Source organism: Schistocerca americana, chromosome 8 (assembly GCF_021461395.2).
Source record: "Schistocerca americana isolate TAMUIC-IGC-003095 chromosome 8, iqSchAmer2.1, whole genome shotgun sequence".
NCBI lineage: Eukaryota > Metazoa > Arthropoda > Insecta > Orthoptera > Acrididae > Schistocerca > Schistocerca americana.
The window spans coordinates 513,338,867-513,352,719 of record NC_060126.1 but is presented as its reverse complement, the minus strand read 5'-3'; the positions used below and the strand labels follow the sequence as shown (position 1 = coordinate 513,352,719).

The window sequence follows — 13,853 nt, the reverse complement described above, 5'->3', positions numbered from 1 at the left end:
TTACTTCAGTCTTGCTTCCATTACCAAGCACAACTTCAGGAGTGCCTCTCTGGTGCCTTTACCTTTCCTAAAGCCAACCTGATCGCCGTCTAACAGATCTTCAGTTCCCTTTTGCATTCTTCTGTGTGCTAGTGTCGCCGGCGCCTTGGATGCGTGAGCCGGTAAGCTGGTTCTGCGATAGTTCTCGCTGTTATCTGCCCTTGCTGTATTCGGGATTGTGTGGATAACATTCTGCTTAACGCCTGATGATATATCTCTAGACATGCAAACCAACGAAGAGTCATTTCGTCGCAAATTCTTCAATGATTTTTGAAAATTCGTAGGAGTGTTATCGACGTCTTTCGCCTTATACAGGCTGTTACAAAAAGGTACGGCCAAACTTTCAGGAAACATTCCTCATACACAAATAAAGAAAAGATGTTATATGGACATGTGTCCGGAAACGCTTAATTTCCATGTTAGAGCTCATTTTAGTTTCGTCAGTATGTACTGTACTTCCTCGATTCACCGCCAGTTGGCCCAATTGAAGGAAGGTAATGTTGATTTCGGTGCTTGTGTTGACATGCGACTCATTGCTCTACAGTACTAGCATGAAGCACATCAGTACGTAGTATCAACAGGTTAGTGTTCATCACGAACGTGGTTTTGCAGTCAGTGCAATGTTTACAAATGCGGAATTGGCAGATGCCCATTTGATGTATGGATTAGCACGGGGCAATAGCCGTGGCGCGGTACGTTTGTATCGAGACCGATTTCCAGAACGAAGGTGTCCCGACAGGAAGACGTTCGAAGCAATTGATCGGCGTCTTAGGGAGCACGGAACATTCCAGCCTATGGCTCGCGACTGGGGAAGACGTAGAACGACGAGGACACCTGCTGGGCGAGGCAATTCTTCGTGCAGTCGACGATAACCCAATTGTCAGCGTCAGAGAAGTTGCTGCTGTACAAGGTAACGTTGACCACGTCACTGTATGGAGAGTGCTACGGGAGAACCAGTTGTTTCCGTACCATGTACAGCGTGTGTAGGCACTATTAGCAGCTGATTGGCCTCCACGGGTACACTTCTGCGAATGGTTCATCCAACAATGTGTCAATCCTCATTTCAGTGCAAATGTTCTCTTTACGGATGAGGCTTCCTTCCAACGTGATCAAATTGTAAATTTTCACAATCAACATGTGTGGGCTGACGAGAATCCGCACGCAATTGTGCAATCACGTCATCAACACAGATTTTCTGTGAACGTTTGGGCAGGCATTTTTGGTGATGTCTCTATTGGGCCCCATGTTCTTCCACCTACGCTCAATGGAGCACGTTATCATGATTTCATACGGAATACTCTACCTGTGCTGCTAGAACATGTGCCTTTACAAGTACGACACAACATGTGGTTCATGCACGATGGAGCTCCTGCACATTTCAGTCGAAGTGTTCGTACGCTTCTCAACAACAGATTCGGTGACCGATGGATTGGTAGAGGCGGACCAATTCCATGGCCTCCACGCTCTCCTGATCTCAACCATCTTGACTTTCATTTATGGGGGCATTTGAAAGCTCTTGTCTACGCAGCCCCGGTACCAAATGTAAAGACTCTTCGTGCTCGTATTGTGGACGGCTGTGATACAATAGGTCATTCTCCAGGGCTGCATCAGCGCATCAGGGATTCCATGCGACGGAGGGTGGATGCATGTATCCTCGCTAACGGAGGGCAGTTTGAACATTTCCTGTAACAAAGTGTTTGAAGTCAAGCTGGTACATTCTGTTGCTGTTTGTTTCCATTCCACGATTAATGTGATCTGAAGAGAAGTAATAAAATGAGCTCTAACATGGAAAGTAAGCGTTTCCGGACACATGTCCAATAACATATTTTTTTTCTTTGTGTGTGAGGAATGTTTCCTGAAAGTTTGGCCGTACCTTTTTGTAACACCCTGTATGATCGTATGTCTTTCAAAGCTCTGTTAAACTCTCACCCAAATAAGGTGTCCCTTATGTCTTTCATATGGACACCTATTTTTTTCTGCCGTTGCTGCATTAGACAGTTCCTTCCCCTTATAGAGGATTTCGGTGTACTCTTGCCACCTATCCGCTTTCTCCCTTACGTTTTACAGTGTAATTTCTCTAGCAGCGATAGTGTGACGCTTTTGCGTTTCATTTCACTGAATGTTGATTTGGATTTTGTAAAAATCGGGTCTTCCGACGACCATTTTCTTCGATATCTTCACATTTTTCCTGTAGTCTTTTCGCCTTGGTTTTCCTGTATTTGCTATTTAACTCATTTCTTAGAGGTTTACCTTGCTGTTATTCACTGAGAATTTTTGTATTTCTTTCTTTCATCGACCAACTGAAGAATTGCTTGTGTTATTCAAGGTTTCTGCGGTACATTTGTTGTAGCTCTATTTGACTCGCGAGTTTACTACAGAGTTGGAATTTCCATTTTTAGATATGTCCATTCCCCTTTAACTGAACTACCAACTGCGGTATCCGTTAACGCTGTGTCTACAGCGTCATAGAACTTCCTATGCACCTCACAATTCCTCAGAACTTCAGTATCCCATTTTTTTCCTTGATGATCCTTCCGGACGATTTTTTCTCAAACTTCAGCCTATTCTTCTTCATTATTAAACTGTAATGTGAATCTGTATCTGCTCCTGGGTGCGCCTTAGAATCAAGTATCTGATTTCAGAACCTCTGCCCCAACGTGATGTGACCCATCAGGAAGGTCTCCGTGTCTCAAGCCCTTTTCGACGTATACTTCCTTTTCTTGTGATTTTTGAACAGTGTATTCGCTACTGAAAGTTCAAATTTATTGTAGATCTCTTTTAGTTTTTCTCCTCTCTCATTCCCATTACCAAGTCCATATTTTCCCGTAACTCTTGTGTTCCTTCCTCTACTACTGCGCTCCAATCCACCAAGGCTTATTAGATATTCATCTCCCTTTACGACTGAATTGCACGTTAAATATCCTTTCTCTAAGTCTTAATTTCTGATTCAATCGTCTACATGTATAACAGAACTGTTGTTATTGGCGTTGATTTCCTGTTGAGTAGTATGAGAGTAAATCTATCACTGAACAGTCCAAGAAAAAATCATACCTTCCTAGTTATGACGAATCCTACTCCTGTTACATCAATTTTTGCTGCTGATCATCATCATCATCATCTTGGACAGTTTCCAGCCACTGGCTGGGCCTGTCGGGAACACAAGTCTCTCCATCGTGTTCTGTCTTTCCACCATTCCCCCTCTTCCACCTTCGTCCAGTTCTCTCCTCTTCTCATCGCACATTCCTTCACTCCCTTCACCCATCTGTCTCTTGGTCTTCCTCTGGGCCTCTTCCCCTCCAGTTGCAGATCAAACATCCTCTTTGGAATTCTTCCCTCATCCATTCTCTTCATGTGTCCATACCACTGCAGACTTGATTTTTCTATCCTGTCCTGTACTGGTTCCTCCTTTAGTCTTTCCCTCACATACACATTTCGCAATCTGTCTCGTCTTGTTACACTCAACCTGCTCCTCTGGAACTTCATTTCACTAGCCTGTATTCTACTTTTGTCGCTTTTGTGCATTACCCATGTCTCACTTCCGTATGCCAATATGGGGACAAACTAGGTTCGGCATATAATTCCCTTGGATTTCTGTGGCACCTCCTTGCTCCAAATAAGCCCCCTAATGCATTTGTAGAACTGCCCTGCTTTTCTGCACCTTTCATTTATTTCCATTGCGTTTCCCCCCTTACTTTCAGTCATGCTTCCCAGGTACTTGAAGTTCTCTACCACTTGTAGTTTTTCCCCTCCACAAGTTATATCCACATTTGGCCTATTCTTCTTCCTTGTTGTGTCAATTATTTGTCTTTTCTTTGCAGAGAAATGCATTCCATATTGTGCTGCCGTTGCCTCCCATACATCTAACTGCTCTTGCACCTCCTTCTCGCAATTTCCCCATAACATCAGGTCATCGGCAAAAGCACTGCTTTCATTTTATGATCTCCAATTGCATCTGATACTTGCTGTAGGATTTCATCCATAACAATAATAAACAATAAAGGCGAAAGTGCACTTCCCTGTCGCAGCCCATTTTCCAGCTTGAACCATGCAGTACGTTCCCTCCCCACTTTCACACAACTCTCACTTCCCTCATACATTTTTCTGACTTTTCGTGTTATCTCTTCATCTATCCCTTTTGCGTTCAGCACATCCCAGAGATTGTCCCTACAGATACTGTCATACGCCTTCTCAATATCTAAAAAGGCCATGATTAAGTCCTTCCCGTACTCATAGTGCCTTTCCTGCAGTTGCCTTACCGCAAATATGAGGTCCGTTGTTGATCTTCCCGGTCTGGAACCATACTGCTCATCTTGCAGTCTACTTTCAATACTGCTTCTTATTCTCTTCTCCAGGATCTTTTCATAGATTTTTCCACAGTGGCATAGCAGGGTGATTCCTCTGTAGTTCTCACATCTCCTTTTATCCCCTTTCTTGAAGATCGGGACTATAATTCCTTTCTTCCAATCCTCAGGAATTCTGTTCTCCTTCCACACCACCCTCAGCACTCTGTATAGCCACTGGGTTCCTACTTCTCCTGCTGCTCGTATCATATCCACTGTTACTTCGTCCCAACCTGGTGCCTTGCCCCCTTTCATCCTCTTTATGGCTTCTTCCACTTCATTCCAAGTTAGATCATCAATTTCCCCACTATTATAATCGTCTGCTGCCTTAGGCTCTCCAACGCTGTTAGTTACCCGCTTGGCGGCATTCAACAGATCTTCAAAGTACTCCTTCCAAATCTTTTTGAGCTCATGCATTTCCTCCACAACTCTTCCATTATTATCCATGATCCTCAGGCACTCGCTTCTGTCGTTCCTCTTATTTCTTACCATGGTGTAAAGTACTTTTTTGTTCCCTTCACTGTCCTCTTCTAACATTCTTGTCCATTTTTCCATCCACTTCTTCTTCTCTGCCGCTTTCTTGCTTTCCTTATATTTTACCCTAGCTTCCTCTGTTCGGGTCTGGAACCATTCTCTGAAGGCTTTGTTCTTTCGAAGTACTGCCTCTTTACATATGTTGTTCCACCATGGGGTTTCCTTACTTCTCCTCTTTGTGCTAGTTCTTCCGCACACAGTCTCAGCTGCCTCAACTAGAGCCCTCTTAAAATCTCCCCATTCTTCTTCCACTGTTCTCTGATCTTCCTTTGGCAGCTTCTTCCTGATCAGTGTCTGGTACTGGGTCCTCCGTTCATCCTCTTTCAGCATGCATGTCTTCAACCTTTTCTCCTGTATATCTGTTGCCCTCCTATCTTTTTTCTCTCTCAGGGTGGCTACCAACAGCCGATGGTCACTGTCTAAGGCCTCAGATGGAATGACCTTAACATCTGTGAGGCTGCTCATCATCTGCCTATCCACTAGTACATAGTCCATTACTGAAGTTTGGGACCAGTCTCCACTGTACCAAGTTATTTTGTGGCTACTTCTCTTCTTGTACCAGGAATTAGCGATCGTCAGCCCATTCCTCTTGCAGAATTCCAGCAACAATTTTCCTTCTCTATTTCGGTTCCCCCAGCCCTCTGGTCCCATTATCTCCTCGAATCCTTTCCTGTCTGTGCCAACATGTGCATTGACGTCCCCTATTATAATCTGATTACCTCCATTTAGCTGCTTTTGCATGTCATCTCCAAATTCCTCCTTCTCCTTTTTTGTACACCCCACCTGTGGGGCATTTGCTGCTGATATTATCCTATATTCGTCTGACCAGCAATCCTTGCCTTCTTTTTATTTCAGTTCACTGCCCAGTACTGTATCCAGTTTCAGCCACTGAAATTCTCTTTGCTGACTTTCTAGCTTCCCCACTTAAACGTTTCTTTTACTTAATGGGCCTGGAGATAGCGCTGAACTGCTGAATGTTCCAGTCCATCTTTCCCGACCGCTTGTTTGACAATGTACAGTAGTTCTGGCTCAGGTGAAACGTCCACCAAACAGGGTCCTAATACACGAAATTCCCAATAATGCGAATAGGTAATTGTTCGCACAGGTTATACGTGGCCAAAATGTTCACCTGACTGCCTAAAACACACATCTCTTCCTGCGACATTTTGGCAATGTGCTTCACATCTCCAGAGCGAACTTACCAACAACACTGTTGTGGCACGCGGGGTTGCATAAAATGACATCGGAAGGGGAACTGAACCAGCCTGCGTCATTATTATTTCGCATAGTATTCTTCAAGTTAACGAATATGTTACACTGCATGTAAGAAACTAAAAGTTAGCCGGCCAGTGTGGCCGAGCGGTTCTAGGCGCTTCAGTCTGGAACCGCGCGACCGCTACGGTCGCAGGTTCGAATCCTGCCTCGGGCATGGATGTGCGTGATGTCCTTAGGTTAGTTAGGTTTAAGTAGTTCTAAGTTCTAGGGGACTGATGACCTCAGATGTTGAGTCCCGTAGTGCTCAGAGCCATTTGAACCATTTGCACTAAAAGTTAACCTAGTTGCCCATACTTTCTCAAAACATAAAGGTAAATGAAGAGTTACTAGAATAACACCCTGCAGTGTACAGTCTGAAAGTAAGTAATGCATGCACTGCGACTTGTAATCCCTGGCTAACTTTTAAATAATTGTTTCACTGTTGATAACAATTTCTTTTGAATGTCTGACCTGGCACTACCAAAAGCATGAAGCCAGTCTCGTGCGATTGCAATACAGCGACTGACTTGTACATAAAGTAAATCAAATCTTCTTTAAACAGTGATGGCCTCCAGATGTTCTCCTCTCGTAAGACAACTGTGATGTCCATCACAGTGCACACACCTATGGCCATGTACTGCGTCCCCTTTGAGTCGAATTACTGCATGGTGCCTCGTAAATCTACCATAATTACTTTCAATCAAATTAGTATATTAAGATTATCCCCCACATCTAGCTTTAATTCCATCGCACAGTAAACATTTTTCCACATCGCCCGAGATTTACATGAGGGTCACTTCAAAAGAAATGCACACTATTTTTTAAAATCCATATTTTATTCTACATGTTTGAAAGTTTTACAGTGTGTACATACATCGTTTAGCAACAATATTATCATTTCTCCACCCAATTTCCATCACTCTCAACTGCCTTACGCCATCTTGGAACCAGCGCCTGTATACCCGAACGGGAAAATTCTGGACCAACCTGTTGGAGCCACTGTTTGGCAGCATGCACAAGGGAGTCGTCATCTTCGAACCTTGTTCCACAAAGAGAGTCTTTCAGCTTCCCAAAGAGATGATAGTCACATGCAGCCAGGTCAGGACTCTAAGACGGGTGTTTCACTGTTGTCCATCCGGGTTTTGTGATCGCTTCCATGGTTTTGTGATTGACATGTGGCCGTGCACTGTCGTGCAACAGCAAAACATTCTGCTTTTGCCGATGTGGTCGAACACGACTCAGTCGAGCTTGAAGTTTCTTCAGTGTCATCACATATGCATCAGAATTTATGGTGGTTTCACTTGGCATCATGATGTCCACAAGCAGGAGTCCTTCGGAACAGAAAAACACCGTAGCCATAACTTTTCCAGAAGGTGTTGTTTTGAATTTTTTTTCTTGGGTGAATTTGCACGATGCCACTCCATTGATTGCCTCTTCATCTCTGGTGAAAAATGATGGAGACATGTTTCATCACCTGTCACAATTCTTCCAAGAAATTCATCTCCACCATTCTCGTACTTTTCCATTAGTTCGCTGCATACCGTTTTTCTTGTTTCTTTGTGAGCCACTGTCAACATCCTGGGAACCTACCTGGCACAAATCTTTTCTTTTTTTTAAATGTTATGGGACTTAACTGCTAAGGTCATCAGTCCCTAAGCTTACACACTACTTAACCTAAATTATCCTAAGGACAAACACACACACCCATGCCCGAGGGAGGACTCGAACCTCCGCCGGGACCAGCCACACAGTCCATGACTGCAGCGCCCTAGACCACTCAGCTAATCCCGCGCGGCAAACCTTTTTTAACGGCAACACGAACACTTTCAGTATTCCGCAAACAGTTCCTTCCCCTACCCCAATGTAGCATGACAATTCGTTCACTGTGATGCGTCTGTCAGCAGTCACCAATTGGTTAACTCTCTGCACATTGTCTGGAGTGTGTGCAGTACGAGGCCTGCTGCTGCGAGGACAATCCTCAATATTGCTGTGCCTCCTGTCATCGCGTAACCTGCTTGCCCACCGACTAACTGTACTGCGATCGACAGCGGCATCTCCAAACACCTTTCTCAACCTCTTGTGGATGTTTCCCACTGTCTCATTTTCACAGCACAGGAATTCTATGACAGCACATTGCTTCTGACGAACGGCAAGTGTAGCAGCCATCTTGAAGACATGCTGTGTGGTGTCACTCATGGGAACAGGTTGAACTAAGTTTGAACACAAGGAAGGATGTATCTACACACTGTAAAACTTTCACACATGCAGAATGAAAACTGTATTTTTACAAAAATTGCGTGCATTTCTTTTGGAGTGACCCTGTTGTGTACATAGTTCCGCATAGTCAGCGTACACAACTTTCCCACTAGAGCGCGCCCCGCTAAGCACAACAGCGCAGGCGCAGCGCTCGTCCGTCTCTGCACTACGAGATGGCGCTGCCTTAGAGACGGACCAAATTCTGCTTCCGCCGATCCGCGTATTAATATGTAACGCAGCCAATGACATTGCTGCTAACGTAGAACCTTTTCTCCTCGCGGATCACACTCGCGCAGTGATACCTGAATGCGCGAGGTATTATAACGAGTGTACAGACCTCCGATTAGTCAGTCTGTATTAGTCTGCTTTATTCTGCATTTGTCTGTACCAGTCTATAGTCAAGTTTCAGTCTGCGCCTAATAAGATTACCATATTCCTGTACATAACCATGAAGAGAAATGTATAGACACTTTGTCAAGTATCAGAGATATGTGAGAATAAGATTAATGTACGAAGACCAAAGGAACTTCAGATTGTCAGTTGTAAATAGCATCCAGAACCAAGTTAAGTAATTTTTATGCTGGTTATTATTTTAATAAATGTATGTGGAAATTAATCAAAGTTCTGTTTAAAGTCGGTCACCGTCAATCTGCTACTCTAAGCGTGCAAGTGGCGTTTCTATCGTCTGACCTAACAGCAGAAGATAAACACGCTACAATAAGACCACAATACATATTGCTGACACTCGCCTACTTCGCTAGAGCGACAAGTCAAATAATCTGATGGTGTGTGTACCGAAGGTCTTACAGTATGCACCCCACAGAGCCTTATACTTTGCAGTAGGTAAAGAAAAAAGGCCCTTGTTCAGCCGATGTTGTCAGACTGTCGCACTACCACGTTCAGACTTCAGACATTCCATGCTGCGAGAGATAGAATTTTACTTTTTCGTTCGTTGTTCAAGTTATTCAATCTCTTCCCTCGGTCATGTCCCCTCGGAAGCCCTTCCCGAATATCTGAATGGTGATTAATCTGGTATCTTTTGACAATGGAGAGGTCATTCTCAGCCACAGGACACATGGCATGTGCGTGCATGTTCTGTGATCTTAGGACTCTGATGTCCATTGCTACCGGCGCCCGGTTGGAGGCGCTGCTGACGGCCCGCCCGTGTTTCGCAGGCCGGCCGCCAGCCGGCGCTGCTGTCGCCTCTGCGGCTGCTGTCTCTGGCGGGCGGTGGGCAGGCCGGTCCGCGGCTGGTGCGCCAGCTGCGAGGCTACATCGACGCGGCCGTCGACACCGCGGCGCACAGCTCGACGCGCGGCCAGGAGCGGCACATCGCGCTCAGCTGGGAGCGCGCAGCCGACAGCGGCGACGACCCGGACAGGTGGGGGGCCCTAGCGGACTCGCACTCTTTCACTTTTCTAATCTTGTTTGCTTTTATTTGGTCCCGAGCAGAATCCAATACACCAGATACATTTCCTGCACACAACGACACGAAAAGTACTGACACACACAGTGGTTACGGTTGCTACAGGCCACACCACAAGTTGGGAAACGGGGCCACATTTCTAGTAGTTTACTGTCGAGTTGAGATTTTCAGAAATGTTTTATTTGTATCTTACAGAAACTAGCAGTACGGCAATAAACAGCCTTTTAAACACGCCGCTAAGGGCAATCAAGTAATTTATAGCAATACAACAATGTAAAAAATTTTTTAAAAAAAGCACAAAAGCTAGCAGTACGGCAATAAGCTACCTTTTAAAACACGCCAATCAAAGTATTCCAGAATGAGATTTTCACTCTGCAGCGGAGTGTGCGCTGATATGAAACTTCCTGGCAGATTAAAACTGTGTGCCGGACGGAGACTCGAACTCGGGACCTTTGCCTTTCGCGGGAAAGTACTCTACCATCTTAGCTACCCAAGCACGACTCACGCCCCGTCCTCAGAGCTGTGGCTAAGCCATGTCTCCGCAGTATCCTTTCTTTCAGGAGTGCTAGTTCTGCAAAGTTCGCAGGAGAGCTTCTGTAAAGTTTGGAAAGTAGGAGACGAGGTACTGGCGGAAGTAAAGCTGTGAGGACGGGGCGTGAGTCGTGCTTGCGTAGCTCAGTTGGTAGAGCACTTGCCCGCGAAAGGCTAAGGTCTCGAGTTCGAGTCTCGGTCCGGCACACAGTTTTAATCTGCCAGGAAGTGCCAATCAAAGTAACTTATAGCAATACAAGAATTTAAAAAAAAATTATTGAACATTAGTAAACAGGCTACTAAAGTAGATACAGAACTTTGTTAATAAAGTACGGTGAGGTAGTGAAGCTACCAACACCGCCATTAAAAAGATTAAACAGGTCTCAGCAAACACACGATTAATGGCAATAAAAGGATTTTACAAACTTGGAGAAATTAAAAATTTTTTAAACAAAAGTGTCGTGGAATATCATTAGAACATAACAGATATGACGGACGCGCAAGGCGGACACAAATCACCCACTCAGGGATGCTCAAACTAGGCAGAAAAGTGACCAATTTAAATACGCCCGTAAACACAATTGCCACTCTCAGGGAGGTCACTTCAACGACTTTTAGCGAGCGAAAACTTGTTATATGATGGCTTAACTTGCTGACAGAATTAGAGCTAACCTCCTGCAAGGAAACATTACACCACACAGTCCTGAGTGAGCGACCACATGATCAACCAACAAGAAGCATGAATTTACTCTTAAAACACGACAGAATAGCGAAACAATTAAACTGCCAAAACTACACCTCCCATCGGCCAGTAGGGAGAGGAGGAGGAAAGATCACTGTCTTCAATTACACCGGTGGCGGGGACAGGAAACCCGATGGCCGGAGGCCACAAGGCAGAAGAGACACTGGTTACGCAAACTTATTACTTAATGAAACTTCCTGGCAGATTAAAACTGTGTGCCCGACCGAGACTCGAACTCGGTTACTTAATGATTAAATCTTCCACTAACTTGCAATTATGCTCGAACAAGCAGTACACAACCTTCGATGGCAAGGATCCACACATCCGACCGCGCACGCGTCGCCAGCGTACCCAACACGCCACGGTCACGCGACAACACGCTCTGTCACCGGAGTTCACGTCTTCTCTGCAACGTTGACGGGTAGTGACCGCTCCTTCGTGTTAGGTGTCTCCTTTTAAACTCCAGTGTTGAAACGGAGGATTTAAAGAAGCTTGTTAACGTCCAACCAAAGCGAAATGAGCAGCAACTACTCGTGGGGCGATTCTGTACACAACCAACCCGCGGGGAGCTCTTCCGTCAACTCGACCCGCTCGTTACACACAACCGACATACATCACGTGGCGACTCGGTACAACCGACCACGCCTGGTCCGCGCTGGCGAGCCACACTGCCCTCCCGTGTCCACCACTCTGTCTGCGCGCAACCCGCCCCTCCCCCCCCCCCCCCCCCTACTTCCGCGCCACCACACGAAGTTACCACCGGTCAAAGATCTCACTTCCTCCATGGCAGTTTCCCGGGAGCAAAAACGCAGATATCGATAGCAGAGGGAAAAGACAACCAAGCAGCCACTTAATGACAGACGACATATCAAACAAACATGTCAGGGGAAGAAAAGGAAAACCAACGCAATCTAAACACAAGGTGTAGCACGAGTCCATACACAGCTCAACTACATTCGTCTTGTTTCGTTACAAAATATAAAGCGTAGTCGAACAAGATAACGAGACAGCAAAGTAAATTAGTCTCCCCACACCAATGCAATAAAAGCCACGAAATCCATACATGTTATAAACGCAGATGTATTTGTGTGTGTATGTATGTATGTTTGTTGCACTTGTGCTCCTAAACCTCTGGATCGACTTCAACGAAACTTGATACACGTGTCACTTGCTGTCTGCATAGAACCACTGTGGGCTTAAGTCCCACCTAACACTCAAAAATGTGTGTGTGTGTGTGTGGGAGGGGGGGGGGGGGGGAGGGTAAAGAAGCACAGCTCACGACACGTAAATAGTCAATCTATATTGATCCAGTATTTGAGAATGAGAGCTTCTGTTGACTTGCAACCTACTTTACCCATAATTTCAAACCTTTGCGAAACTTTTTCTTGCCGAAGTCCCCCCCCCCCCCCAAAAATAAAAACTATGAAAGGAAAAAAGTTTATCACTTTCTACTTTTTTTCTGTTTACGCAGTTAAACTGCTGTATCAGACATGCCCTTTTAATCGATTGCATCTGTACTACTATATCCATTTGCAACACATTTTGGAAACACTATTCACATATAACATATACCACCGAATGTACTTGAAAAAAATATATCATTGTACGACACATATTTCAGATAGACCACAGATTCTGCAGTTGCAGTTGTAATGGTACTTGAATTACGTAACCTTTACGGCACCTCACCTGAACCTCTCGATACCAGTAATATTCTACTGTGTTCCTGCTAACTACTTAACATATTTCTGAGACAACATTCAGATTTGATTTCATTTGTGATACATCGATATGTTTATATTGCAATGATATTATCCTTATGTGTATTCTTTCTTTTGTCACTATGATCTTTGACGTACTTGTAACTCTGATTTTTGGGCGCGTAAGCGATTGTTAGTTAGTTGTTAGAGAGTCGTACCTTGAAAAAGTCAACTCTTGGACGTCATGTTGGAAAGACGCATATTGTAGTCAGCTTATAAAATGTTAACTTTAACAGTGATTGTGAGGAAGATGTTTTCAAGTATGTTTTGTATTGCGAAGTGATGTTTTGTGTGTTACGTGATATTGCCACAAAAGCAATAAAAATGAAGTGTAACTTAAATTCGGAGTGCTGATTATTTTTTTTTTTTACATCACCTAGATTTTCGACGATTGAGCCATGATTATACAACAATACCAGCGTGGGAAACACGAAAAGATGAGTGCCTAGTCTATTCATTATTACATGAAATGACTTTAATAACTGTGCTCTAATGACACCTGCCACACAATAACTTTGTTGTTGCTCGAAAATGCAGTATTTAGCAGCGTGAGCAACACCACAATCAGTGTTAAATTTTGATCTTTGTTGTGGTAGGGTTAGACACTCCACTTGCCCCGTTTTCTGTATGTCTCTTTTCTGTGCATGTGTGAGGGATGGCTCCCATGACCCAGAGTAGACTCGAGTAACTGAGTGTGGATCCGCCACGCGCTACACGCGGAACGATGTTGGGATGTGGATCCACAATATGCCTCGTCCAGGTGGATCTGCCACGCATAATATCCAGAGTGATGTTGGGATGCAGATCCACAACATACCACATCCAGAATAGACTTTGAAGGTGGATCTGTTGTGCATTATATCCAGAGCGATGTTCAGAGACAGATCCACAACACATCACATCTGCGATAGAGCTGGAAGGTGCACCAACCACACATTCCATCCGGAGATGTACTGTATGTTCGAAGTTGG

The 13,853-nt window shown here is 44.7% G+C and overlaps 1 protein-coding gene across 1 annotated transcript in view; it reads left to right on the top strand.

Annotated features, from left to right (window-relative positions):
- Nucleotides 1-13,853, top strand: part of LOC124545951 (cytochrome P450 4C1-like) — a 192,425-nt gene that overhangs the window by 77,599 nt on the left and 100,973 nt on the right. Inside the window, exon 4 of the mRNA XM_047124913.1 lies at nt 9,599-9,804. Coding sequence (XP_046980869.1) covers nt 9,599-9,804 — 206 coding nt within the window. The remainder of the gene's footprint in view (nt 1-9,598; nt 9,805-13,853) is intronic.